Source organism: Heloderma suspectum, chromosome 1 (genome assembly GCF_057233095.1).
Source record: "Heloderma suspectum isolate Gila_16-S chromosome 1, 16-S_ref, whole genome shotgun sequence".
In the NCBI taxonomy this organism is placed as follows: domain Eukaryota; kingdom Metazoa; phylum Chordata; class Lepidosauria; order Squamata; family Helodermatidae; genus Heloderma; species Heloderma suspectum.
The window spans coordinates 78,898,487-78,926,201 of NC_139458.1; the positions used below are offsets into that span (position 1 = coordinate 78,898,487).

The 27,715-nt window shown below is 45.6% G+C and overlaps 2 protein-coding genes and 1 long non-coding RNA gene across 16 annotated transcripts in view; 1 reads left to right on the top strand and 2 right to left on the bottom strand.

Moving 5' to 3' along the window:
- Nucleotides 1-5,639: 5,639 nt before the first annotated feature.
- Nucleotides 5,640-14,424, bottom strand: LOC146357482 (uncharacterized). Of its 2 annotated transcripts, none has more exons than XR_014789982.1 (4): nt 14,366-14,424; nt 9,544-9,878; nt 7,590-7,680; nt 5,640-6,808 (listed from the first exon to the last, which is right to left on the bottom strand). It is a non-coding gene; the product is annotated as an uncharacterized LOC146357482 (long non-coding RNA). The 2 variants fall into 2 exon arrangements; XR_014789979.1 differs by having other exon boundaries at nt 13,492-14,374.
- LOC146357483 (retinol dehydrogenase 12-like) lies at nt 13,720-26,150 on the top strand. 4 transcript variants are annotated; one of them, XR_014789962.1, is made up of 8 exons: nt 13,720-13,997; nt 16,772-16,890; nt 18,582-18,737; nt 20,018-20,122; nt 21,185-21,394; nt 22,737-22,926; nt 23,951-24,189; nt 24,267-26,150. XR_014789962.1 is itself a non-coding variant. In XM_084848726.1 (8 exons), the coding sequence occupies exons 1-7, from the start codon at nt 13,876-13,878 to the stop codon at nt 24,051-24,053; spliced, it is 1,005 nt and encodes a 334-aa protein (XP_084704852.1). In that variant the 5' UTR covers nt 13,720-13,875; the 3' UTR covers nt 24,054-24,056; nt 24,368-26,150. The 4 variants fall into 4 exon arrangements, 2 of the variants coding, with proteins under 2 accessions (XP_084704852.1, XP_084704835.1); XR_014789959.1 differs by having other exon boundaries at nt 24,274-26,150; XM_084848726.1 differs by having other exon boundaries at nt 23,951-24,056; nt 24,368-26,150.
- Nucleotides 25,941-27,715, bottom strand: part of LOC146357484 (zinc finger FYVE domain-containing protein 26-like) — a 68,656-nt gene continuing 66,881 nt past the window's right edge. For all 10 annotated transcript variants that reach the window (XR_014789955.1, XR_014789958.1, XM_084848608.1 and 7 more), the window contains one exon: nt 25,941-27,479. Coding sequence is in view for 8 of the 10 variants with exons in the window: in XM_084848608.1 (XP_084704734.1) it covers nt 27,270-27,479 (210 nt within the window). In the remaining 2 variants the exon portion in view is untranslated. The remainder of the gene's footprint in view (nt 27,480-27,715) is intronic.

Here is a 27,715-nt window from a genome sequence, read left to right on the forward strand (position 1 = left end):
GACTGAACGACTGAACAACAACAACAACAAAGCTCTCCTGTAGAGCTTAATAACTCATTGTCAGAAATACAAGTACATTTTTCCTCAATGAAATGCATGTTTGCATCCAATAGTGAGATATAATATGTGGATAAAATAAGCCAGTTATTATATTAATCACACTGAAGTATGTAGATAACCATGTATTAACCTGATTCAGTATAATGTGTGAATCTATTTATCTCAATGCCAGTAAGATATAAAATAACTTCAGCTACTGTGTGGCCTTCTCATCTCACTGGTAAACTGTCTCCCCCCACCCACCCATCTGTGTGCAGCTCACAAAAGTGTATATATTTAGTCTTCTCCCTCTCTCCCTCTCCCTCTCCCCCTACCCCCTCTGTCTGTGTCTTGATCTGGTGAACAATTCTGTTTGCAGGAGAGATGTTTCCTTCTTGCAGGTTTGTGCTGTTATTATTTTTTTGAAAGCACATGTACGCCATCGCATTTTATTTACACATAGCTGGAAGGCAGGTCCCTAACACCCAGTGTTTGCTATTACAACCCCATACTGTACTCAAAACCATGTTTAGTTTTCGGAGTAGCTTTAACAAATAGAATAACACTGAGCATTAAATTTGAGCTGCCTTGTATAAAATCCCTGGCAGCGGTGACCACCAGAGACTTTGGTAAATGGACCTTATATAGAACGGCTGTTCTTTCATCTCTCTCATGGCAATCCAAGGCACCTCTTCCTCCAACTAGCCTTCCTTCCCTTACAGCAGCTTCCTAAGGACCAAACAGTGTGGCGTGCTCGAAGCTGACTAAATCATGTTACCTTCAACCTGCAGGTGCTTTGTGCTAACGAAATGCACCGCTGCTCAAGGAAGGGTGCAATACCCCTTTCAGCCCAAGGGCTGAATTCCATTTTGGAGCAACTTTCAGGGACCGCGTTCCAGGACTGGGCGGGGCTGAAGGCAAAAGGGACAGGGCCCCAAAGCCGAAAATAACATAGTCTCTTGTGCCTCGAGGCTCTTACCGCCAGAAACGAAGCCTTTGGAGAGCCATTTCAGCCTCTAGAGAGGGGAAAAAACTGCACAAACACTGGGAACCTTTTCTGGGGAATCCTGGGGGGCGGAAGGAGGGATGTGGCCTCCGGGCCTGACGTTCTGCACCTCTGGGTTAAGGTAAGGTGATGGTTGGGAAAGAGGTCTGGGGCGAACCCTCACAGAGGACTTGAGGGTGGGAGGTGGTGTGCAGTATTGGCAGGAAGGAAGTAGGCAAACATGGGAAGCGTGAGCTGTATGTTGTTGTGACTTTTTTGGTTTCTTGTATATTAATTATAAATGATTTTAATTATTTCAAAGTCAACTTGAGTATTATCCCAAAAGTTAGTATGATATTGTTAAAATATATTTACCCAAATCAAAGCACAAGCAAAGAATCCTATGACTCCTCTACTTTCAGGGCCTTTTCTCTCAACACTCCTGCTGCTGGACCGTTTGAAACAGTCAGACCCAGCTCAGATAGTGAATATGTCCTCAGTCGGCCATATTTGGGGGAAGATTAACTTCCAGGACCTGCAAGGAGAAAAGTGCTACAATTCGCTCCTGGCATAGAATCAAACCAAACTGGCTAATATATTATTTACCAGGGAGTTGGTGAGCCGATTGCAAGGTGAGTTCCAAGGACACAGTGATGTATAAGTGTTGGTGTGGGCGAGGGCGAGGGAGGGCGTTACCCTCACTCCCTGCAGGGTAGGCAGGGACAAACAAGGCCAAACTAGGCTGCCGCCACCCCTTATGTCCACCTCAGCTGGAGCCAGGGGACTCTCAGATGTTAGAGGAGACTCCAAGGGCTTTAAGGGGCCAACCCAGCACCCACTAATTCAAGCCCTAGGCCTGAAGCTTTAAACCAGGGGTCCCCAATGCAGCCACCTCCAGCGGCACCTGTGAAGGGATCCCCAACGTGGTGCCCGCAAAACCTTTATTTTCCCCCCAGTTTTTAATATACGTACATAGATTTGTATATATGAATAGCAATGAATACCTATGAAATGCATACAACTTTCTAGCAATTATATGTACACTTCAACAAAAGCGAACGAAATATCCAAATAAGTATCCATTTGAAGGTGGCCTCTATATGCCACCCGTTGAAATAATGAAAGCGTTGTAAGGTTCTCAATCCATTGCATTACAGGAGGTGAGTGTTCAACCTTCCAGGGTTGTAATATCACTCTTTTAGCTGTGAAAGCACACAGAGAAAACCATCTATGCTGACCATTCCTTCATTTCCAGGAAGCAAGTCAATAATTTTAAAAAGTGTGTACATCAGTGAATATTAAAGATTGTTCCAGTACAAAATCTTTTTGTGTAATAACCTCCTCTCAAAAAGAAGAAACTACTGGACATTGCCAAAATGTATGTTTAGCTGTATTGCACCACTGGCAATGAGCCAAATTAGACTATTATTTTATTGAAATAATAACTTCCCTTATGGAAGAGGTGTTGTGGTGTCCAATAGACATGAAACAACAGCTTTTACTGCATAAGATGCAGCCTAAGATCTATAGCTGTGATAGGCAGAGACCAAAGTGGTGATCCACTGATTAAGCATTTTGTGTTGGTGCCCACAGAACTTTCTCAAATTCCCAAATGTGCCCATGGGTGCAAAAAGGTTGGGGATCTTGAAAGGGTAGCAAAACCAAGCAGAAGCCTCCTTTGCTGCCTGCAGCGCTGCACAGTAGGCATGATTATGCGCTCTCACGCGAGTTCGGCCAGCCTCACAATGCGACTCATGCTCTAGCTGTCTCCCAGCCTGATTCATTGCCCAGAGCTGACCAGAGGAGGAGGGAGCACCTCGGGCTCCACAGCCCCAGACAGGGCACTCCAGAGCGATCGTGTCAACAGCCCATCGTGTCCCACCATTCCATAGTGTGACTAGGACAGGATCGCTGGCTCTGGCTACTAGGAATTCCCCCAGCGTATTCAGGAATCCATCGGAGTCCATAAGGCACCAGAGATGGACCATCTTAATGGGTCCCCCACCCCAGCAGCAGGAGACTGGCGCTGAAAGCCCAAACTTCACCACATAGTGGTCTGATGGAGCAACTTCAATTCCCCCCCCCCGCCATGTCCGGACCACCCCCCTCATGTCCAGGGGCAAAGACTGAACAGAGAGTATGCCCTGCCCTATGCGTTGGCCCAGTGACAAATTGAGACAGCCCCATGGTTGTCATGGAGGCCATGAAGTCCTGAGCTGGCTCAAGGCTGCCTTGGTGTGAATGGTGAAGTCTCCCAGGACCAATGCCCTGGGGTTCTCCAACACCAACCCTGCTTAGCCTAGAGAAAAGTTGATGAGGGGAGGCATGATAGAGACATTTTTCTCCCTCTCTCATAATACGAGAACTCGGGGTCATCTTACAAAGCTGAAAATGGTGGGAGATTCAGGACGAATAAAAGGAAATATTTCTTTATGCAAGACATAGGTAAACTATTGAATTCACTACCACAAGATGTAGTGATGGCCACAAACTTGAATGGCATTAAAGGGGAATTAGACTAGGGGTGCAGAACCTTTTTCAACCCACAGGCCGAATTCTGTTTCAGAGAAGCTTTCAGAGACCACCTTCCAGTGATGGGCAGTGCCAAAGCAAAAAGGGACAAGGCCCAAAGACCCCCAAATGCCAGCATGTTTAACAGCCTTCATACACGAGGCTTATTGTGCACTTGTGATTGCTCACTCACGGTATATCCTGCACGTTCCGTTTTCTTTTTCTAGGCACTGGAGTTACTGTCAACGCCTTACATCCTGGTCTAGTTCATACAGAAATAGTGTGTCATTCATATGGTTTGAGAATTGTGCACACTATATCTAGTTTCATGTGGAAGACAGCACAAGAAGGCGCCCAAACTACTGTGCACTGTGCAGTGGCAGAGGAACTGGAGTCAGTGAGCGGAGAGTATTTCTGGTGGGTTTGGATTTGTGGCCTGCAATTGGCAGACAGATGAGAACTCAAAGGCATGGGGCACATCTAGGTAAAAGATGCTGTAACAAGGCTCACAGGTACCCGCATGAGATCCCAAAGGCAATATTTAGGTGACAAATGATGTATTAAAAGAAAGCGGCCCAATATAACAGCTCTGATTCCAGCTACAACTTCAAATATCTGCTTGGGCATGGGCATGTGCTGCAGGCTGAGTTGTGAGGAGTTTGCACATCGAGCAGACATAGAGGAATCGCTCTTTGGAATGATTAAAATTAAAGTATAATTAAAAAGCTATACAAGAACAGCACAGCTACATCAGGAGCTTCTAAACCAGGGGTGGGCAACTTGTGGCCCTCCAGACGTTTTGGCTTACAATTCTCATCAGGCCTAACCAGCATAGCCAATAGTGAGGCGTCATGGGACTTGTAGACCAAAACATTTGGAGGACCACAAGTTGCCCACCCCTGATCTAAACAAAACACAAGCCCTTTTCATATGCATTTCTGTGGTATGTACATGCAGCCAGCGGACAGTGGGCTCATCGCTGCACGCTCCCTCACACAAGTCTGGCTGAGCTTCACCATGCTTGTCTTAGCTTGCCTAGCCTACGGGCAGTGCATATAATGTGTAGCAAGACCTGGGTATACAGAAACCAAAGTGCCTAGGCCCAATAATCTACTGGATAAAGATTGCATGCAGGTTTTTGAGGGGCCTCTTGGGCAAGACACCCTCAGTGCCCCCCCCAAGTAAGTCTACCTTCTCACCACCATTCTCATTAGCTGCTATTGCTCCTCATCTTCTTTCTCCTCATTGCTACAACTTGCTTGCTTGACAGACAGAGAGCCAGTGAGCAAGTAGGCAGTGGTATTTACTGCTCCTCCTCACCACTGCTGTCACCTGGGCCAGAGTGAGAGGCAGGTGAGCAAGCAGAATGCAATGGTGAAGAAGAGGAGCAACTTCAGGGAGCCCCAAGGGTGGGCCCTTGGCAGGCGCCCAAGCCTGCCTAACTCTGGCCGGCCTTGACTGCGTGTTTTCAAGCCTAATTGCAGCCCTAAGCTCAGGCAGAATCAAATCAAACCCATGGTCTTAAACTCTATGAGAGGGCGCAGCTGGGGGTTGAATCTGACACAGGTAGGCAAGGGTCAAATGGGCTTGGGGCAGGGGATGTGGCCATAGATGGAGGCCAGGCACCGCTGAGGCAAAGGAGAACCAAAGGCCAGAGGCAGGAGACGTGGGCACAGGCAGACTGGTGGCCAGATCCCGGACTATCCAGGCGAGATCAGGGACTCTGCATGGCTGCTCAAACTGAGGAACTAGCATGGATAGAAGGGCTTATATAGTCTGGTGTGTTTCCATTGGCTTGTGAGGTCAGTGCACCATCTTTAGCTAACAGCTTGTCCTGCCAGTACTGCAGCCCAGAGGGCACCCTTGACCCAGAGTCCAGTGTCTGTCTGAGAGATGGGAGTGCTGGTAGTGGAGGAGGCTGGTTAGAGACAAAAAGGCTCGCCTATTACGAAGTATGCTTTAATTTACATGGACATGCATATCACATACATGTATTGTAAACACATACCTGAGGGATCCTTTGGCATTGAACTCTGGGCGCTTAGGAAAACCTGATACCCCCTAAAGTTGAGAGGGTCAGAGGCCACAACAAGGTCTTTGAAAGCAATTCTTTGATTTATTAAAGAAGAATTTAAAACGAATTAAAATCACTCATTAGGGGAATCAGAGCTATACATACATCTGGGGAAATGGAGTCATACATTAACATGCAGAACATTAAAGATAAGCATTTAAACTCAAAAGGATACATGCATAGTAAAAGACAGAGGAAAGAAATGGTGGTTCAGCTATTAAATAAGGGTGGCAAAATGATAACAGATGACAAAGAAAAGGCAGAAGTGCTCAATTCCTACTTTGGCTCAGTCTTCTCCCGAAAGAGGGCCTATGACCCCCCTGACAAAGGCGAAGAACAGGCTGAAGGGGCAGGATTGCAGCTTGAGATTGATAGGCATATGGTCAAGGAACACCTAATTACTTTGAATGAGTTCAGATCTCCAGGGCCAGATGAACTGCACCCTAGAGGAATAAAGGAACTGGCAGAAGAACTCCCAGAGCCACTGTCTATTACTTTTGAGAATTCATGGAGGACGGGTGAAGTGCCAGATGACTGGAGGAGGGCTAATGTTTCCCTATCTTCAAAAAGGGTAAAATGGAGGAACCTGGGAACTACAGACCAGTCAGTCTGACATCAGTCCCTGGGAAAATTCTGGAGCAGATGATAAAGCAATCCATCTGTAAGCACCTTGAAAACAACACAGTGATTACTCAAAGCCAACATGGATTTGTCAAGAACAAATACTGCCAGACGAATCTGATCTATTTTTTGATCAAGCCCTTGTGGACTGTGGGAATGCTGTGGACATAACATACCTCGACTTCAGCAAAGCTTTCGGCAAAGTGCCCCATGATATCCTGATGAGCAAACTAGCTCAAAGTGGGCTAGATGAAACAACCGCCAGGTGGATCCACAGTTGGCTACAGAATCGGACTCAAAGAGTGCTTATCAATGGGATCTTCTCCAGCTGAGGAGAGGTAACGAGCGGGGTACCACAGGGCTCAGTCCTGGGCCCAGTGCTCTTCAACATTTTTATTAATGACTTGGAGGAGGAGATGCAGGGAATGCTGATCAAATTTGCAGATGACACAAAATTAGATGGGATAGCTAATACTTTGGAAGACAGAAACAAAATTCAAGGTGATCTTGATAGACTGGAGCGCTTGGCAGAAAACAATAGAATGAAATTTAATCGGGATGAATGCCAAGTTCTGTACCTAGGAAAAAGAAACCAAATGCACAGTTAAAAGATGGGGGATACGTGACTCAACAACACTACAAGCAAGAAGGATCTTGGAATTGTTGTAGATCACAAGCTGAATATGAGCCAACAATGTGATATTATATAGAACGCGGCGGCTCGCCTGATTAAAGGCAGCCGCCGGCGAGATCACATCACTCCAGTGCTGAAGGAGTTGCACTGGTTACCAGTTGTTTTCCGGGCCAAATTCAAGGTGTTGGTTTTGACCTTTAAAACCCTATACGGTTCTGGCCCAGCCTATCTTAAGGAGCGCCTCCAGCAGCACCAGATAGGCCGCTTAACAAGATCAGCCTCGAATGGCCTTCTCTCTGTCCCATCAGCCAGGACAGCTAGACTGGTGGGGACGAGGGAGAGGGCCTTTTCTGTGGTGGCCCCCACTCTGTGGAACTCCCTCCCTAGGGAACTCCGCCATGCCCCTTCTTTAATAAGCTTCCGTCATGCATTAAAAACGTGGTTGTTCAGGCAGGCATTTGGGGTGGGTTAGGGTATTTTAGAAAATGTTTTTACTGTAGAATTTTATTGTTTTAAACTGTTTTATTGTATGCTGTACATCGCCCAGAGTGGCTGGGTGACCAGCCAGATGGGCGATTAATAAATTTAATAATAAAGAAAATAAATAAATAAAATATGCCTGCAAAAAAGATGCTTCAACATGGCCAAGTTCTCGCCACCGAGGTGCCGAGATAGTGATAAGCCAGATCCAGGTTTGCTTACAAGGAGACTTTATGAGTACTTACAGCACACAGGCGTACCCAGTGGTTGGATCATGCCATCCTCTCAAGGCCTCGGAAGCATCCCTGCCTCAGAAGTATTCCTGCACCTGGAAAACTAACACGCCCTTCATTCATCAGGCAACAAACATTCCCCAGGGTCAAGTGCCTAGCTCCTGGCTTCTTTTGTAGTCACAGGAGTGGTATTGCGTTGCTAGTCAAACACTTTTGCTATGCAGATAAAGACAGATCAGCATTGCCTTAGCCTACATGTGGAAATCAGCAGCAGCCTCCACCAGCCCACTTTGCATAATAAAGACCTACACAAGTTGCAGTTTACAGCATTGTTAGGGATGTATGGACTGTGTAAAATTAGTTTTGTCTGTGTTTTGTGGATTGCCAGGCACCTTTCATTTCATCGTCCGCCCACTGACAGACTCAGATTATTTTTAGTTTCCAAATTTGTGCAAATTCGCACATACAAACATGCACAAATTTTGCCCAAAATTCGCATTTTCGTGCTTTAGCCTATGGGAGAATTGTGTATTTGGGGGCAGTTTTTTAAAAAAATGTCTATTTTTCTACAGTAAAATTTGAAAAAACATTCCTGAAGGTTAGAAAAATGGTCCTCAAGTCTGCGGAATCTGCCCAACAGAGGAAAAGCTGGCTCACTGCAGAATCCACAGGTCAAATTCATAAAAATCTGAACTCATTTGGTTCCGTTGCAGATTTCTCTGACTTCCCTAAGCGCTATGAAAGAGAGACAAGGAAACTGTCGGTGGCCCCCACAGCAGTCCCTTCACAAGCTGAGAGGTCTAACCAAGTCCTGCCCTCAAGGCGGGTCCTTCCGGACAGTAATGTCTCTGGCTGCCAGCATCTTGGAGCGCCTCATGTTGCTCCTCCCTTCTTATGAAACAGCTCACCCTCGAGTCTCTTATTGCCAGCCCCTCCGCCGCCTCATTAGGATCCTGCATTCCCAGTGTTTCACAGGCCCCGGCTGGCTGCTACCCAATGATTAAACTGCAGCTCCCCTCTGCCACTGTTATTCTCAGCCACCTGCCAGTTTGGCACTTCAACTGCACCTTCCCCCTCCCAATCCGTTCCCATGTCTTCTTGGCGTGTGCCTGCAGAGGTGCTGGGCCCAATCCCTACACCCAGAGAGTAAAACTCTATGAACAAGGAACACAGGAAACCTAAAAATATGTGACATGTTGGTTGGATATATCTTTATCAGCATTCATTTGCTAAACTGGAATTCTTATACCATTGACACGAAATAGCAGCGACATACTAACTGAACCAGTAGTTCAGTAACAGCTCCACAAGCAAGGCTGAAGGAATCAAGAGCAAAGCAAATTCAAAGTGGAAGTTGGATACTGTAAAGAAATTCAAATTCAAATTCAGGCATCTATAAGTCTATAGATACTGGAGAAGGTGGAGATTAACCCTTTCCCTCCTCCAAAATGTTTTTGTAATCAAAGTTGCAACTTAGTGACATGTGGAAGTATATTACTTCTTGATTAGGGGTGGTTGAAACCCAGCAGACGTGGCATATGTGCCCCACTGCTGGCAGAAAGGGAGGCCTGCCAGGCAGGTGACATACAACTGGAGGTTCCCCTGCAGAAAGCTCTGCCAGCGTAGATATTTCTGACGAATGGATTCACCAGCAATGTGGCAAACATCTGGGAATGTTGTGGGTGGGCATGGATCCTCCAAAGCCGCGTTGTCCTGACATGCTCCATTTCCCTCCCATTGCAGTCAGCGGGAGGGGAAAAGGACACCACCCCCACTCCCGGCACATCCTATCCTAGCTGCAGCAAAATGGCAAGACATGGGATGTAGCGGTTGCTTCCCCATGGAATATTCCTCCGCACACTAAGGTAGGGTTACTCTGTAAAGGTGTATTTGAGTTGGACCTGAGCAATTTCTCCAGCAGAGTGACAACTTTCCACACAAATTAAAATGGTGAGTTAATACTCACCAGGACTGCCTTGTTGTGGCGAAGGGGCTTGCGTAACTCAGTGAAGCCATAAGCTATGCCGTGCAGGGCCACCCAAGACGGACAGGTCATGGCGGAGAGTTCTGACAAAATGTGGTCCACTGGAGAAAGAAATGGCAACCCACTCCAGTATTCTTGCCAAGAAAACCCCATGGAACGTATCACAAGGCTAAAAGAGATGACGCCGGAAGATGAGCCCCTCAGGTCGGAAGGTGTCCAATATGCTACTGGGGAAGAGCAGAGGGTATTTCCAAGTAGCGCCAGAAAGAGTGAAGCGGCTGGGCCAAACCCGAAAGGACACTCAGCTGTGGATGTGTCTGGCGGTGAAAAGAAAATCCAATGCTGTAAAAAACAATATTGTTTAGGAACCTGGAATGTCAGATCAATGAATCAAGGTAAGCTGGAGGTGGTCAAACATGAGATGGCAAGATTGAACATCGACATCTTGGAAATCAGCGAACTCAAATGGACAGGCATGGGCGAATTTAATTCAGGTGACCATCATATCTACTATTGTGGGCAAGAATCCCTTAGAAGAAATGGAGTAGCACTCATAGTCAACAAAAGGGTGGGAAAAGCAGTACTGGGGTACAATCTTAAAATGATAGAATGATCTCAGTACGAATCCAAGGCAAACCATTCAACATCACAGTAATTCAAGTCTATGCCCCAACCACTGAGACCGAAGAAGCTGAGGTTGATCGGTTCTATGAAGACCTACAACACCTTCTAGAACTAACACCAAAAAAAGATGTCCTCTTCATCATAGGGGATTGGAATGCTAAAGTAGGAAGTCAAGAAATCACCGGGATAACAGGCAGGCATGGCCTTGGTGTACAAAATGAAGCAGGACAAAAGCTAATAGAGTTTTGCCAAGAGAACACGCTGATCATAGCAAACACTCTTTTCCAACAGCACAAGAGGTGACTCTACACATGGACGTCACCAGATGGTCAATATCGAAATCAGATTGATTATGTCCTTTGCAGCCAAAGATGGAGAAGCTCCATACAGTCAGTAAAAACAAGACCTGGAGCTGACTGTGGCTCAGATCATGAGCTGCTTCTTGCAAAATTTCGGCTGAAATTGAAGAACGTAGGGAAAACCACTAAACTTTTCAGGTATGACCTAAATCGTATCCCTGATGAATATACAGTGGAGGTGAGGAATAGATTTCAGGGATTAGACCTGATAGACAGAGTGCCTGAGGAACTATGGACGGAGGTCCGTAACATTGTTCAGGAGGCAGCAACGAAATCCGTCCCAAAGAAAAAGAAATGCAAGAAAGCCAAGTGGCTGTCTGATGAGGCTTTACAAGTAGCTCACGAAAGAAGGGAAGCGAAAAGCAAAGGAGAAAGGGGAAGATCTACCCAACTGAATGCAGAGTTCCAGAGAAGAGCAAGGAGAGACAAGAAGGCCTTCTTAAATGAACAATGCAAAGAAATCGAGGAAAACCACAGAATGGGAAAGACTAGAGATCTCTTCAAGAAAATTGGAGATCTCAAGGGAACGTTTTGTGCAAAGACGGGCATGATAAAGGACAAAGAAGGCAGGGACCTAACAGAAGCAGATGAGATTAAGAAGAGGTGGCAAGAATACACAGAAGAACTATACAGGAAAGATCTGAATGTCCCTGATAGCCATGATAGTGCGGTCACTGAACTTGAGCCGGACATCCTGGAGAGTGAAGTCAAGTGGGCCTGAGGAAGCATTAGTAACAACAAAGCTAGCGGAGATTATTCCAGCCGAGCTATTTAAAATCCTAAAAGATGATGCTGTTAAAGTGCTGCATTCAATATGCCAACAAATGTGGAACACTCAACAGTGGCCACAAGACTGGAAAAGGTCAGTTTACATTCCAATTCCAAAGAAGGGCAACGCCAAAGAGTGTTCAAACTACCGCACAATTGCGCTCATTTCACATGCCAGCAAGGTGATGCTCAAAATCCTACAAGCTAGGCTTCAGCAGTATGCGAACCGAGAACTACCGGAAGTACAAGCTGGGTTTCGAAGAGGCAGAGGAACTAGAGATCAAATCGCCAACATTCGCTGCATCATGGAGAAAGCAAGAGAATTCCAGAAAAACGTCTATTTCTGCTTCATTGACTACGCTAAAGCCTTTGATTGTGTGGATCACAACAAACTGTGGCAAATTCTGAAAGTGATGGGAGTACCAGACCACCTTACCTGTCTCCTGAGAAACCTGTACGAGGGTCAAGAAGCAACAGTAAGAACCAGAGATGGAACAACCGATTGGTTCCAAATTGGGAAAGGAGTACGACAAGGCTGCATATTGTCACCCTGCTTATTTAACTTATATGCAGAGTACATCATGAGAAATGCCGGGTTGGATGAATCACAGGTCGGAATTAAGATTGCCGGGAGAATTATCAACAACCTCCGATATGCAGACGATACCACTCTAATGGCAGAAAGCGAAGAGGATCTCAAGAGCCTCTTGTTGAGGGTGAAAGAGGAGAGTGCAAAAGCTGGTTTGAAACTCAACATTAAAAAAACTAAGATCATGTCATCTGGCCCTATCACTTCCTGGCATATAGAAGGGGAAGAAATGGAAGCAGTGACAGATTTTACTTTCTTGGGCTCCAAGATCACCGCAGACGGTGACTGTAGCCATGAAATTAAAAGACACTTGCTCCTTGGGAGGAAAGCTATGGCCAACCTAGACAGCATAGTAAGAAGCAGAGACATCACCTTGCCGACAAAGGTCCGTCTAATCAAAGCTATGGTTTTCCCAGTAGTAATGTATGGCTGTGAGAGCTGGACTATAAGGAAGGCTGAGCGCCGAAGAATTGATGCTTTCGAACTGTGGTGCTGGAGAAGTCTCTTACGAGTGCCCTGGACTGCAAGGAGGTCAAATCAGTCCATCCTAAAGGAAATCAACCCTGACTGCTCATTGGAAGGACAGATACTGAAGCTGAAGCTGAAATATTTTGGCCACCTAATGCGAAGAGAAAACTCCCTGGAAAAGACCCTGATGCTGGGAAAGACTGAAGGCAAAAGGAGAAGGGGACGGCAGAGGATGAGATGGCTAGATAGCATCACGGATGCAATGAATATGAACTTGAGCACGCTCCGGGAGAGAGCGCAGGACAGGAAGGCCTGGCGTGCTATGGTCCATGGGGTCACGAAGAGTCGGACACGACTGAACGACTGAACAACAACAGGAAGCAAATGCTATTGTGCAAAATAGAACTGGCTGCTGTGCTCTGAATGAGAGGGAGATGACGTAAAATGTTGAGTACAAAACTGTTCTGTTTTCTATTCTAAAGTACTGCACTGTATACTACTGGACAACGGCAAACCCAGCGCTGTCTCGTAACCAATATGTTCAACAGTTCTGTTCTCATTTTGGAAAGGTCTATGGTGAGAATTTTATGTTGGGGAGAACTTTAGAAATGTCAAACCATTAAGAGTGAAGGATCACAGATCTGGAACAAAATTTTGCTTTGGTAGGGGCAAAAGCACAGTACAGATTCAAACTGATCGATGGAAGCCAAGGCTTCTGGGTGCAAGGCAGAGCTGCCTTGGGGCTGGGAAGGCTTCTGGATGCAATATAACTTGAGTGAGCTTTGCTTGAGGCGTACTTTGTCTGGTTTGAATTAAAAACAAAACCAAACCACTCAGTCGCTGACAAAAAGGGGGTGGACTAAGGGGATAATAAAGACATCGCAAATCTGTCATAAACCACTCTCTCTCAGCTCCGTCCTGCAATGTATGGGGATAACAAGGGACGACATCGCAGGGCTGTTGAACGGCAGACAGCAACCACCATCCCTAACAATACAGGGGAAATAACTATGTATCTGCATTTTAATTACTAGAACAATTTTGACGTAACAACTGATTTCAAAACCCCACACATTTCCCGCAGGCTGTAGCACCCGGGTTATACAGAGCGTGACTTTCCACGTTTTGGCGTGAGGGGGATGCTGCGGCCCGATCGCGAGAACGCCGACTTCTCCCAGTGATTTCCCAGGAATTGTTTCCCACGGGCAGGTGCGACTTCCTCCTGGTGGAGGACGAAGAACGCCGTCGCCGAAAGCGACGCAGGAGTCTCGTCTGCGGCCATCGCGTCGTCAGTCTACATTCTCATGACTACCGAGTGCGCCTCCTTCCTCGGTCCGCACTGGCCTCTCCGCCGGAAGCCGGAGCGGGCGGCTCCCCGGCGCTTACCTCCCGAGTGGCCCCCTCAGCTGCCGTGCCGCGGCGGGGCGCCCTGCTTCGCGGCGCCTCTCCGGGCTCGGGGCGCGCCGAGAAACTCCTCCTGCGGGAAGGGACGCTGGAGGCGCGGCGATGCTCGGCCTGCTGGGGCCCGTGCTGGCCCTGTCCGCGGCGGCGCTCGGCCTGCTGGGGCCCGTGCTGGCCCTGTCCGCGGCGGCCCCTCTTTGGGTCTTCGTGGCAGCGCCTTACATCAGGTTCGCGGCGCGGCGCTTGGTCTGGCTCGCGGGGCCGCCGAGGCTCCTGCGCGGCTGGCTCGTGCCTCGCGTGAAACGAGCCTCTCGCAGAAGGCGTCGCGGCGGGGAGCTCGGCTTTCCTTCCTGGCCGGTGGCGCTGCGGTAACCTGCTTAAGTCGGTGCGGCCGTGCTTCCGTTCTGGGTTTTAGCTGGACCCAGCCGGAACGCCAAAGGAGCCATCGGGGGGGGCATCACCTCGGAAAGCTCCTCTGGCGCTCCGGCCGGGCCTGACTGAAGCCCAGAACGGAAGCACGGCCGCACCGAATCGGAGCCGCCAGCCTCCACTGATCCCACCCCGTCCCCTCCTTCTCCGACTGTTCCGGCGATACCTGGGTTGGCAGTGCTTTGCCTTGTCTCTTCCCCGTCGTGGCCCTTTCTTACGGTTTTCGCGGGGGATGAGTGGGTGGCGCAATCGGTAGCAGACATACGTATGGTCAGGGGTAACTTCAGCCGGTTCAAAAGCAGGCTGAGGAAGGGCTGGCGTGGCGGACACGTTTCTGCTTAAGGAGACCTTTGTGCCTTTGACAGCAGAAATTCAACTGAAATTCACATACTATGGCTGAGGCACTGCGGCAGGAAAGCTTGCTGTAACTAGAACATACAGGGTGAGGAAGATTTTTTGCCGGACACTGAAGTACAAATGAAAGACTTGCAAGGTCTCTTTTGGTGCTAGTTTGTGTAATTCCCTGAACCAGTGAACAGATTAGGAGGCGCTTGAAAGTCTCAGAAGAGAAGGAGCCTATCCAGGAGCTATTCTTAATTAGTGTGTGAGACTTCCACTGCCTCTTAATTTTCAGGTCTAAACTTTTAAAATATATTGTAAAAAATAACCTGTTTGGGGACGAGTGATACTTCAATAGATAACAAGCGATACTCCAGTAGAAATACACTGTTAATACCAATTCGACTGGCCGTGTATAACCTGCGCGATCTTCTCTCTCAGTGTTCCGAGCCGTCCTTCATTTCTTCAGCTCTGTATTCTATCATAGACTTGTTGTGGTAATTATTTCCATATAAAGTTCCATATAAATTATTATCAATAATTTGTTTCTCTTTCTCTATAAAGTGCAAACTAATCCTTTCGAAATTTTTGTACTGTACTTCTGTGAACTTATTGAAATTGGTCTAGCGTCAAGGTGATCATTGTGGAGATAAAACTTTGCTTTAAAAACACCCTCCACCAACCAGCTGGTTCAGTAATAGTAGTAGTAGTAGTAGTAATAATAATAAAGTTGCTGTTTCCACCATTGGATCCTTCTTAGTGTTGCTTACGCACTGCTGTTCTGCAATCAGATGGCAGTGGAATTAAAACTGGAGTTTCATGCAGCACTTGGTATAATGCTATATTATCTATTAGTACCAATCTTCATGGGCAATAAACTTCTGAGTAAATATTATACGGAGTCCCATTCAGCAAATATTTCTTCTAACTTTAGTTGGAAGATTTCTCCTTGTAGCTTTCTTGAATTACTCCAGTTCAGTACAACTGGGTATTACTCATACCAGTAATTACTGGTATGATTATTAATTATTAATAATTAATAATCATTAAGTAATTAATTAAACATAATTAATTACTTAATTGCTCTATAATTATTTGGTTCTTATTCCCTGTGTGTGGGGTGGGGGGTATTGATTACTGGATTAATCTCATTATCTTTTCTTAGTGTGAAAGAGGGATGTTTCTCTATAGAAGAGGGGGAAATAGAGGAAACTGGTAATTAATAACCCCCACACCACCCTGTGTGGGGAAGAGGAACCAAATAAGGGGCACGTTTATCAGGAATACTGAGAAGGAATGGAGGTAACAAGGCTGAACAAACATAAGATGGCAAATTTGGGTACCCTGCATGCAAACAATGTTATGGGGATCCACTTTGATATGATATGGTCCCAAGCACTAGTGTGTACATGTGTAAACATCACAGCCACCTGAGTGCAGCTGGTAAGATGGGTCCTTCCCACTCAATGGATCCTATCCACATGGCTGTGATATACTTGTATGCCCTAGTGGTATAGGATTGCATTACAGAGATGTGGCGCTGTGTGCGAGCGATGGGCGACTACCATAAGTAAAGCACAGGTTTCGAGGAAATGCTGAAATCATGGCCTGGAAATATGGTGAGAAAACACTGAGTGAGAAGAATATGAAAAATATGAAGTGTCCCAGTATCTTTCCCCTTAATTCTGAACCCGAGGACTGGCTTGAATTCATATGAGAAAGGATAAGGCATAGAATTGTACGTGCCACAAGTGAGGACTGAATTTAAAACCATGTCCTCTCATACTGGAACTGGTGGATTCAGATTGCCTCTAGGTGGTCTCTGGCCTTCTCCCTTTTGTTCATTACTTGTACAATAAGCTGTTATAAGCTGAAACCTGTGAAAAATTGTGGAGAGCATTTTGTGTAATTCCCATAGGTGCCTGCTAAGCATAAAGGCTTCCCTCCCCATCTTCCTTCCTTCTCCCCAACATTTTGGAGCTTTCTGCTTGGGATCTATAAAGGTAATAACCTATCTGATGGGTTTGGGGAAGACTTATGGAGATAAATTTGTTCAGAGTCACTTCCATTTTGGGAGTTAGTGTTGTTAAGGTACAACACCCATTTGCTTGGGTTCTAGCACATGAGTGAGCGAAGCGGCCAGCCCCAGACTAGTGTATTTAACATATGGATGTAGTAACTATTTACCTTAGTACTTGAAACTATGACTTACCAATGCGTCTTATTTTTATAGGAAGTATATTGCAGGAGGAATATGCAAGTCTACAGCTAAGTTGAATGGGAAGGTTGTAGTGATCACAGGGGCCAACGGCGGCATAGGGAAGGAAACTGCCAAAGACCTTGCAGGAAGAGGCAAGTTGTTTATGCCATCCATCAGCAGTTTCCTCCTGGAAAAAGTCTTCATTAAGACCTATAGAAGGAATCTGACAAAAAGCCAGCATCTGTACCAGCCTTCCCCGACTAGGTGACTACCACCTGTGTTGGACTGCAACTCCCATAATTCCCAGCCAGCATGGTCAATGGCTAGGAATTATGGGAGTTGCAGTTCAACACTTCTGGAGGACACAAGGTTGGGGAGGGCTGATCTACACTGAAGCAAGGCCCTTGTTGCTTCTTCTTTCTGAATGTAATCAAGAGTGTTGTTAGCAAAGGGTGATTAGATTTCACTTTTGTTACCTTTTTGTAAGGTGTTCAAAATGTTAGAGCAAAAACTTACATGTCCATTTGCCTTTTAGCTATATTGTCAATCCAAGGTAGCCAACCTTGTGCCCTCCAGATGTTTTTGACTTCACCTCCCAGAATCCCTGACCATTAGCTATGCTGGATGGGGCTTTTGTGGTAATTCTGTTTCTGGCATTGCATGTGGACTTGGTTTTCCACCACCATGTGTGGGTGTCCCTGTAAGGGCTCTTCACCCAAACTGGGGACTCTAGCAGCCAGAGTGAAGTGCCCTTTCTTTCTGTGCCACAATGGCATTGTGCCAGGAAAGGGAGCAGCTAGCCTGCTTTTCGCTGACTCAGCTATCATCGACCTGCACAACAGGACAATGGAGTCTGACCTGAGCCAGTAAATCTTTACCCAGCACTCCCTCCTCATTGGCTGGCTTGCCTTCCTTCTCCTCATCCAGTCTGCCTACGTGATCAGGCCTGACCTTGTGCTTGCCTGACTGAGTCGCTTGACGGCAGCTCTGCAGCACCAGCCCTGGCAGTTCATTAGTGCAATACTCTCTCTTTTTTAAAGCATTTGTCTACACTGCGGTCTTTCCTACGAGTAAATATTATATCCCTTCTCCATTAAGCTCAACCAGTCTTGGGCTGAGAAACCGTGGAATAAAGTGGTTTTTTTTTCTGATAAAGTCCTGTTGCTGTAGCCTTCTCATAGACTTTGGCTCTACTCTGTGAGCATTTCAGTATCTCTGGCCAGTTTTGGCAACTGTTACTGTACGAGTAATTTGGAGCAGCCAGGTAAGTGCTGGGTCCACAGCCATTTATAAACATGGCTAGAGACCCAGCAAGTAGATGTGGCTGTACTTCAGATTCCTCCCTATCCATTTCTACATAGCTCAAGTTGTACAGATGGAAAGCAAACTCTAGCGAAGAAAGGAATCAAATGCCCTATATACTAATAGCAAACTCATTCTTGAAGTGTGGATCCTTATGTAGCCAAAATGGCACCACACACACACACACACACACACACACACACGAGGGAGAGATCAAGAGGCTTGAGGTTTACAGAAATACAAAACTTTTTTTTAGAAAATTAAGGGGATACACCCCCAATAGCCCAGTGAGGACTGAACATGCTTTGTGGCCACAGAGTGTTGACTGATTTGAGGGAGGGGGAGGGGGAATGGAATGGAGTATCTTGGAAGACAGTATGGCTGGCCGGCTGGCATCCTGAACAGGACTACTTCACACTGCAACATCTTGTTGCAGGCCCCTCTTGTTAAGAACTCATTATAGTTCAAAAGATAGGCCTGAGTCGTTCAGCTCCAAGTTCATTTGTATTATAAATTAATTCCCCTCTTTTCCTTATTGCAGGTGCTAGAGTCATCCTTGCTTGCAGAGATATGGCAAAGGCAGAAACAGCAGCTTGTGAAATCCGGACCGAGACAGGAAACCAGCAAGTTATTGCCATGAAGTTAGATTTGGCAGACACCAAGTCTATCCAAGAATTTGCTGAGAATTTCCTGAAAGGTCTGTCTGAGGCAAATTGTTTATTATGATCCTTTGGGTGTCTCTTTTGGATGAAATTATGTCGATTGGATGTATACCTGAATACATAATAAGGCTATGATTAAATGTAGTACAAGTTTTGCTTTGATTTTTATTATATTGCCTTGGGTTGTTGCAAAATTATACAATCAGTTTTGCTTTGTTTAGAAAGAGGGATGGCAATTCCAGTATCTTGTGAAGTATAAGTACAAGCATATTTTTTAATTACCCATAACAGTAACTTTAAAAAGAACCACATACACAACCGTCAGTAAATTCTCCCAAGTACTACTAAAAAATAAATAGAATCTTAAACTCAAAAAATAAAATGAAATTTAAGTAAGTTAATACAGCAAACAGTTCTCAAAGTGGCAGTTAACAATATCACCTCTGAGCACCTTTATCCATAGACAACTCTTATAACCTCTCAGAAGGAGAAATAAACAAATGGATCTCACAGTGGAAGATGATTGGCTCTCCTCTCCTCTCAGTGCCTTTGGTCAAAAAAATCAGTTAAAAAAATAAAGTGAAGAATCGAGCAATAAAACTCTGGTCCAGTGTTGTTGCTTTCATTTAAGATCCTCAGGCTCTTGACCTTTGGCTCATTTCAGAGGGAATAAAGCAACGTACAAGCCATACATTGGCTCATACTGGAGAGAACGGAGCAGAAAACAAGGCACTAATCCTCTTGCACTCCCAGTAAACAACTCTTCCTCCCCTAATTCAAGCGAGTCACTTTTGCTTCAGATAGTTTTGTTTCTGTGTGTGGAATACATGGCCCAGCAAACAAATATTTCTTTGGAAGTTAGAAGACTGAAATCCTAACAGCGCAGTCCTATGCATGCTTACTCAGAAGTCATATTGAGTCCTGTGGGTAAGTGTGTGTGTCTGTGTGTACACAAACACACACACACTCCTGTTTTTACAGTGATAGATGTCATGTCTATTAAGTGTGGTTATCAGGAAAATCCGACCTGACACTAAGCAATAAACTGTTGGAAACAGGAAATACAAGACACACTGATGACTACTGCGTATGTTATCATGTAGACTTGTTGCATGTAGTGCCTTGCTCTGAGAAAGGATAGAATTTTGGCCTTGCCCAATGGAGAGCAGGCTTAGTGGAGAAGAAAAGGATCATGGGAGTCTCTGAAAGGAAGGAGTTTACCTGGCGGTTGTGGGGCAGATTCTGTTTTGCCAGCCCTAGGATTTTCTTGTAGGCTTCCTCTTTAACAGTGTGTCATGTGTGTTATTTCTCATAGAAGAGAAAGAACTCCATATCCTTGTTAACAATGCAGGGGTTATGTTTTGCCCCTACTCCAAGACAGCTGATGGTTTTGAGATGCATCTGGGAGTCAACCACCTTGGTGAGGTCCAGAGACACAGGTTGGATGAATGTTAAACAGATGTTTTCAATAAAATTTTATGAACCTACGATACCTTACTCCTTTTGCAGGAGGGAAGGAGAAAGGTACCCCAGAGTCATAAAATTTGTGGGAAGAGCATGAGAGGCTAATCTAAAAAGTATTATGTCAAAGCTCTATGGTAAAATAAGGAAGATCATAATCTTAATGTGGAGAAAAAGCCTAGGACAAAGGGGCAGAATATACTGCCTAGAAGACACTGTGCTTGGCTATGCTTGGCTAACAAGCTCATCTTAAAACTGCAGTTGGCCAATCCAGCTACAGACAAAGCTCAACAGGTGTGGCTGTGTGTATGTAGCCATTGCCATAGACCTGGTCAGGGTAAGGAGTTGTGGTGCACAGGGTTGTGGTGGGGGGAACTAAATCCTATGTCATGCTCCCGCTTTCAAACAGCAAATTGACATGATCATCAGTTTTCTGACTGGGGCTGCATGTGCAGAGCCCTAGCTGCTTGAACACACTAGGAACTGCATAGTGAGCACTTTTTAAAGTATCCAGTTCTTCATCCATTTGGAGATATGCCTTTGAGAATCTACTTTTGCATGCACATGCCCCTTAGCTGGATTTGGGCACAGCAGTTTAGGGCACACAGAATTCCAGCAGTTAGACGCTCATTGCCCTTGTAGTTGTGAGGGAACTGTGAAGCATAGTTGAGGTTTTTGCTTGATTTGGTCATTTTTAAAACAGAAAAGACTGCTTGTTGTGTAAAGAACCATGTAAAGAAAATCAACTCTTGAATATCAAAGACCATAATTATGGCACAGTAGCTCCTGCATTAGAATATTATGGGTGTGATAGTGGGGACCAGAGGCTGACCAGAGCAATTGCATCTGATTTATTTTTTAAAAAATCCATACCCTGCCTTTCCTTTATAGTCTGTTGGCTTCATTATGGGTATAGAAACTCCTTTCAGACATTCCCAGAATTTTTCAGTAGTGTGGTATTTAGGGTTGGATCTATTCAGAATTATAACTAAAAGTTAAAGTCTCATTCCTCTCTCTTTAGGGCACTTCCTTTTAACATTCCTGCTGATAGAGCGGCTGAAGCAATCTTCAGCAGCTCGCATAGTGAACGTGTCCTCATTGGCCCATCATGTTGGGAGGATTCGCTTCCACGACCTCCAGGGTGAGAAGTTCTACAATCGGGGCCTGGCATACTGTCACAGTAAGCTAGCCAATATTCTGTTTACCCGGGAGTTGGCCAGACGACTGCAAGGTGAGCCTCTTGTTCACTGTCTCACATGAAACAACCTCATGTGACTTATGTAGTAGAAGATTAGGATCCATGCAACACTTTCTCTCCAGGTGTCACTGTTCTCTGATCAAAAACAGAACTACAAAAGTTGATCTGAACCCATCTTATGTAAGAATACGGTAGTGTAAGGCTTATTACTAGAGATCTACCAGACCACTTTCGCTCATTTTTGTTTTAAACTGAAGCCTGAGCAGTGTAGACATGCAGAAGATTTTGAAACTTTGAAAAAGTTCAAAGCTTGAGCTTTGGGCAGCTTGGGAAGGGAGAAGGGAGAAGAATGAGGTAAGGGGAGGTTAATGTATATGCCCTACACTGTGCCTGTAATGTAACATGTGACACAGTGTGTATGCACTGTTATAATGCTTTTCCCTGTGATCTCTTAAGAGTGCTCGGCCAATGAAAAGACAGGCACAGAATGCTGGGAAAAGGGCTGAAGAAAAGTCAGTTGGTGATAGTTAGAGGAGGAGGAAGTGAAGCTGAGGAGAAAGACCCGAAAGGACACCAGAGAGGGAAAACTCTTACATCTCTTTTTTTTTTAACCTCAAACTTCCAAGAAATTGTAGATTATCTTTTTAAAAAGAACATCTTATTTTTGTTTTCACCTTTGCCAGTTTATTTATAGTACATTAATTTTAAATGTGTAAAGTTGTTCCAGTCGCAAGGGACACGGGCAAACATATTTTTATCCAATCATTATCAAACTCCTAGCCCCCATGGCAACATTGGATTTATACTAGTTTGGACAGAACACAGATGTCAAGCTGAAAAACAAAGATAAGGGGGTGCTGGAGCGAGTTGCAAGATCCCTAAAGCAGTAGTCATTTGCACATTTGCATGGCATACAGTCCTGTTGAAGACTGGGACTTCCATCCAAGTAAATGTGGATAAGATTGGACTGCACCTTTGGAAGGATGGAAGCTTGTTTTGGCACTTGAACTAAAGGGTCGTTACTCACCAAACAGTTCCAAGGGAGGATTAGGATTGTGCCACGTAGTGCATGCCATCAGGGGTGCTTTCCACTAGTACGTGCAGCAAGGAGCTATGGCCAACCTTGGTCCAACGGCAATAGATCGTGCTTGTAAAAAGTATTGTTAAACACGTGGTTATAGCATGCATGCACACTCACAATTTTATGTGGATGAATGAAAAATACTTGATGTGATCTCTGATTTTCCAGGTGCCAACCAATATAGTTTTGCCCATTGTAATTCAGACTAACAGCAGCTTCCTCTTTGCTTTTGAACAGGCTGACGTTCACATTTTAAGTATGTTGTCTAGTGCATGTGTGATTCCTTTCCTGTAGGTACTGGTGTAACTGTAAATGTTCTGCATCCGGGCACGGTTGCTTCTGAACTGACTCGTCATTCATCTATACTGCATAATCTGCTGAAGATTGCATCTTTCTTCATGAAGACACCTCTAGAAGGAGCCCAGACCAGTGTGTATTGTGCCGTGGCAGAGGAACTAGAGTCAGTCAGTGGGAAGTATTTCAGGTAAGCTGAGCTTTGAGGATTGGCATTGGAGCGCACAGGGCGAGAACAAGGGCTTGATTCAGATCTCAAGGAAATATCACTCCTGTTCTACTGCAGCCAGTTCTAGCAACCACATGAGACCTGGAAAAAGCTTTCGGATAGCCTTGGCATAGCAGTCTCAACAAGATGAACCAGAACACAACTACTACTTATAATTGCTTTAGCATCAGTGTAAAACATAAGCTGGGTTACGCCTAGGCTCCAGGGCAAATGCAAATATTCAGCCAAGTCATTTAGCTATTAATTGTGAGCTGCACTGGGAATGAATGTGGGGTCCTGGATAGTTCTCCTTTGTCTAATGGCAATGCCTACATCTTCTGTAGTTCTAGTAATTGTAGAAACCATCCAAGGAGGGAGGACCCCCAAGCACGCACAACAATAGTCTGGCAGTAGTTAGTATTAGATTTGACACCAATTGCCACTTTAGAAGGGCTGGAAATCTGTATTCAGCCCCTCACCTCCATCCCGATTGACTTTAAAGCCACCAGTGACCCTGTGTTATGTACCACATCTGCAGTTCCCTTGCCAATACCGAAGCTAAAGATCCATACCTGGGAGCTATATGTGCAGCACACCTGTCCATCAGCTTCCCACTCAATCTGTAGATGTGCACCCCAAAGTCTACTTCTACATGATTGTTGTATCAGGCTCGCTGAAGAACCCCAGCATAGTATAAAACTTAAGTGGCTGCTAAGATCTGCAAATGGTGTTTAGAAAGGTAGGTTATAAAACCCTGCAGAGGTGCTTAGATATCAGTGAGCAGAGTGTTCAGCAGCTGTACCAACTGGACATTTGTAGGAAGCAGATCCTGCATTTGGAAAGAGGTTAGAGTGCTGTTAACTAGCATTAGCAAGTGAGAGGGTCCGAGGGATGGGGACTTTAGTACATTCCCACTCATCTCTTCCTCATTTTTATTTTGCTGAGTTTGAAACTGTACCAATGCAGTCCCAAATTCCTAATAGAAACATTTTCTTTTACATGACAGTGACTGTAAGCCAGCATATGTATCGCCTCAAGGACGCAACGATGAAACGGCAAAGCAGCTCTGGAAAGTCAGCTGTGAACTGTTAGGCATCCAGTGGGACTGAATTGTGGGATGACCCTTGGGCAGAATCCAGTGCTGTCCATCTGTTAACGGAGCTGGCCGCTGTTTCTGGTTCATGCAGGGCCAGCACCGCTTGCTGAATGACAGTTTACTGCTTCTGGAGGCAAGCCCCAAAACAAGTGGAAACACTCGTTTCTGGAAGGGGACTGGTCAACAGAGCTCCCTCATGCAAACTCCACACCCCCGCCCCTTCCAGAAACAAGTGTTTCTGCTCCTTGGGGCTTGTCTCCAGAAATGCTACGTCGCTGTTCTGCAAGCAATAGGGGCCACCTGTGCTGGCTGCGCATGCAAGGACAGCGTTGGGTTCTGCCCCTTATCTGTAGCTGTGCATTCCCAGAGAGTTGTTTCCTAGGAAAACAAACATGGCAAATCTAAAGGCCAGACATCTCATGTTTACTTGATAAACCAAATTCACAGTTCTATTGATCAAGATCTTGGAAAGGCTGCTTTCATATGAATCTCATGTATACAATTTTACTATCAGGATGCACTTGTTTCTAATATGAGAATAGACATCCTAATCTCGTTTAGCTTCATGCACATATGTGGAAGCAGAAGCAGACATCACTTGCCAGATGCATCTGCACAAAATGCATATATACATTATGGCCAGTCCTTCCATCAGGCTGTATGACTGCATCTAGTTTCTTTGACTGGAAGCGTCAGTTTGGAATTAGTGCTGGACTTTCTCAGTACATTTGACTAAATAAAAACATTCATTATCTAGAATATCTAGACTTGTTCAAATCTGACTTTTGTCTTGGTTATGGGACTGAATCAGCCTTGGTCGCCATGATGGATGACCTTTATTGAGAAAGGGGCAGGGGGAGTGCAGCCCTGTTCATTTTGCTTGATATCTCTTGATACTATTGACCATGGTATCCTCCTGAATCAAGTCCGTGGGATAGGTATTGGAGGCACTGTGTTACAGGGGTTCTGGTCCTACCTGCAGGGCCAGTTTCAGAGAATAACATTGGGTAACCATTCCTCAGCCCCTTGGCACTTGAGCTATGGGGTTCCGTAACATTGTCCGCAATGTTATTTAACATCTATATGAAGCCACCGGGAGTGGTCATTAGGGGCTTTGGAGCCAAGTGCCATCAGTATACTGATGACACACAGCTCTGTCTCCCTGTGACATCTGAATCAGAAGAAGCTATGCAAGTCCTGGGTCAGTGCCTAAAGTCAGTAACGGGCTGGATGAGACCAATAAACTGAAACTGAATCCTGGCAAGACGGAAGCCCCATGGGCGAGTGGTTCCCTAGTCTGAGGGATAGGCTCCTTGCCTGTTCTGGATGAAGCTGCACTCCTCTGAAAGATCAGCCCCTTGGTTTAGGGGTACTCCTAGATCCATCACTGTTGCTGGAAGCCCAAGTGGCCATGGCGGCTCAGAGTGCCTTTTATCAGCTTCAGCTGGTTCACCAACTATGGCCTCCCCTGGACAGGGATAGCCTGGCCACAGTGGTACAGGCACTAGTAACTTCAAGACTGGATTATTGCAATGTGCTTTGTGTGGGGCTGCCCTTAAGCTGGAGCTAGTACAAAAAGGAACAGCTCGGCTGTTGTCGGGAGCTGCCCCTTTCCAGCATGTAACTCCTTTGCTGAGGGAACTGCACTGGCTGCCTGTTTGCTACTGGGCCAGGTTTAAGGTTTTAGTACTAATGTACTGTACATATTTCTTGTGTTCACTGCTCCAAAATCTGTTCTAGATATGGAGCGGTATATATAAATAAAGAAAATTCAAGGTTTGCAGTGTTCTTTTGTGCTTTCACTTTTAGGCATTAGCTTTTGATCTGTGACAGACGCAGCCATAAATCATTTAAGATGCTAACTTTCAGCATGTGTGGAAGTTGAACCAAACCACGAAACTGACCAAATACATTTTATTTTTTTGTTCCTTATAGGCTCTTGATAAGAAATTACCCTCTAACACATTTGTTCATCAGAAGGTTTTGAACTTATCAGTTGCAATATTTATGATGCAAGGCAATGTCTAGGACAGGTTTTGCTGGTGAGAAAAGGATCCTGGCCATAAGCCACTGAGGAATTTTGAGCTGCAAATCAGGTAAAGTGCATAAAGTACAGTGAAAAGGGGAACACCGACTAACACTCTAGGCTCTTCAACACAGCAAGTTCTAGTCTTCCTCCTCTGCAAAGATGCCTCTGAGAGAAGCTTGAAAAGAATAGGAGATGTGCAGCATGGTTTGCAGCTAACCCCAAACAAAAGTAATTTAAAATGCAGAACTGGTACTACTCTCCCCCACTCCAGAGAAAAGCTCATCAGTACCACATTCAGCCAGAATAGCCTGTCACCTGGGGCAAAGTGGAAGGCTACTTCTGAAACGACAGCAAAAGCAGCTTTTGTAAGCCTTACATTCCTAATGGAATTCAAAATCTGGGAGGTGGGAGAACCTGGAAGCTAAATGTAGCCAACCCCCCAACTACTTAAGCTTTAAGCTATTTCTGGACACCAGATCCAATGAGCTGAGCATTACTAATGTTTGTGGCTGTAACACAGCACTCATGAGACACAAATGAGGTCAACCATGACTTCCATTTCAGTAGAAGAGTGTGTGCCCATATCACTGCACTCATCAACTAGTTAGTAAGAATGGACATTATCTGCCCGATAAAATGACGCGTCAGGTTTTAAAGGGTGAATAGCTATGCAGAACTGCTCACATCCACATGGAATGGAAAAAAATGTGCATTACTCTACAATTCAAGTTTTTGCAGGATAAGAGTCAGATAATATTTCTTGTCATCAAATCACAAGATGCTAAGCTTCCAGTTAGACTTAAGTTGATGTGAGTTTTGAATTAATAAAATAACACCTGAAGGATACAAGTCATAACGGTAAGAAAAGAATACATGGCTGATGCAGGACTGAAATGTTAAAACAGAGAGAGAGAGAGAGAGAGAGAGAGAGAGAGAGTGTGTGTGTGTGTGTGTGTAGAGGGAGGGGGGGAGAGAGAGAGAGAGAGAGAGAATACACCCTGAGGTAGAGGTAGTTGGTTGTCATCAGGACATGATTGGCAAGTTTAGGAAGTCAGTCCTTTCCCTTTCACTAGAGGCATCTGAGCAGCTCCTTTCTCCCCTGCTGCCATAGACAGGTCAAGCTGTTCTGATCTGCACAATTGCAGTCTTCCCTTTATAGAAACCAAACCCACAGCTACTCCCCATGCCCCTCGCTGGTAGTCATTTCTTGGAGCTTTGGGCGAGCCAGCTTCTTGGCTTGGTGTGGTGCACTGAAAGCCACTGAGTGCAAATAGCCTGCACCACATCTTCCCCGCTATCCTCAGCCAACTGCCGTACATGTTGGACCAACTGCACAGCTCTTGTGTTTTCTTGTTTCACTGAGACTAGGTAGGCAGAACGTAGCTTGTGGCATCTCAGGTATGCTTGGATCTGAAACAAAGAAGAGACAAAGGCTGGGAACCTAACTTCTGTGAGCTGAGTTCCACTCATGGGATGGTGCTTTCTCACCTATTCCTTCCTGATGGCACCTTTTCCCTCAATTTCCACTCCTGAGGGTTGTGGGACCCTCTAGAACAGCATGCAATGTGGCTTGGGGGGATGCAGCAGGAAGCGGAAACCAGCAAAAACAAGGGCCTCCCCCCGCCCCGGCATGCACAGAAGTGCCT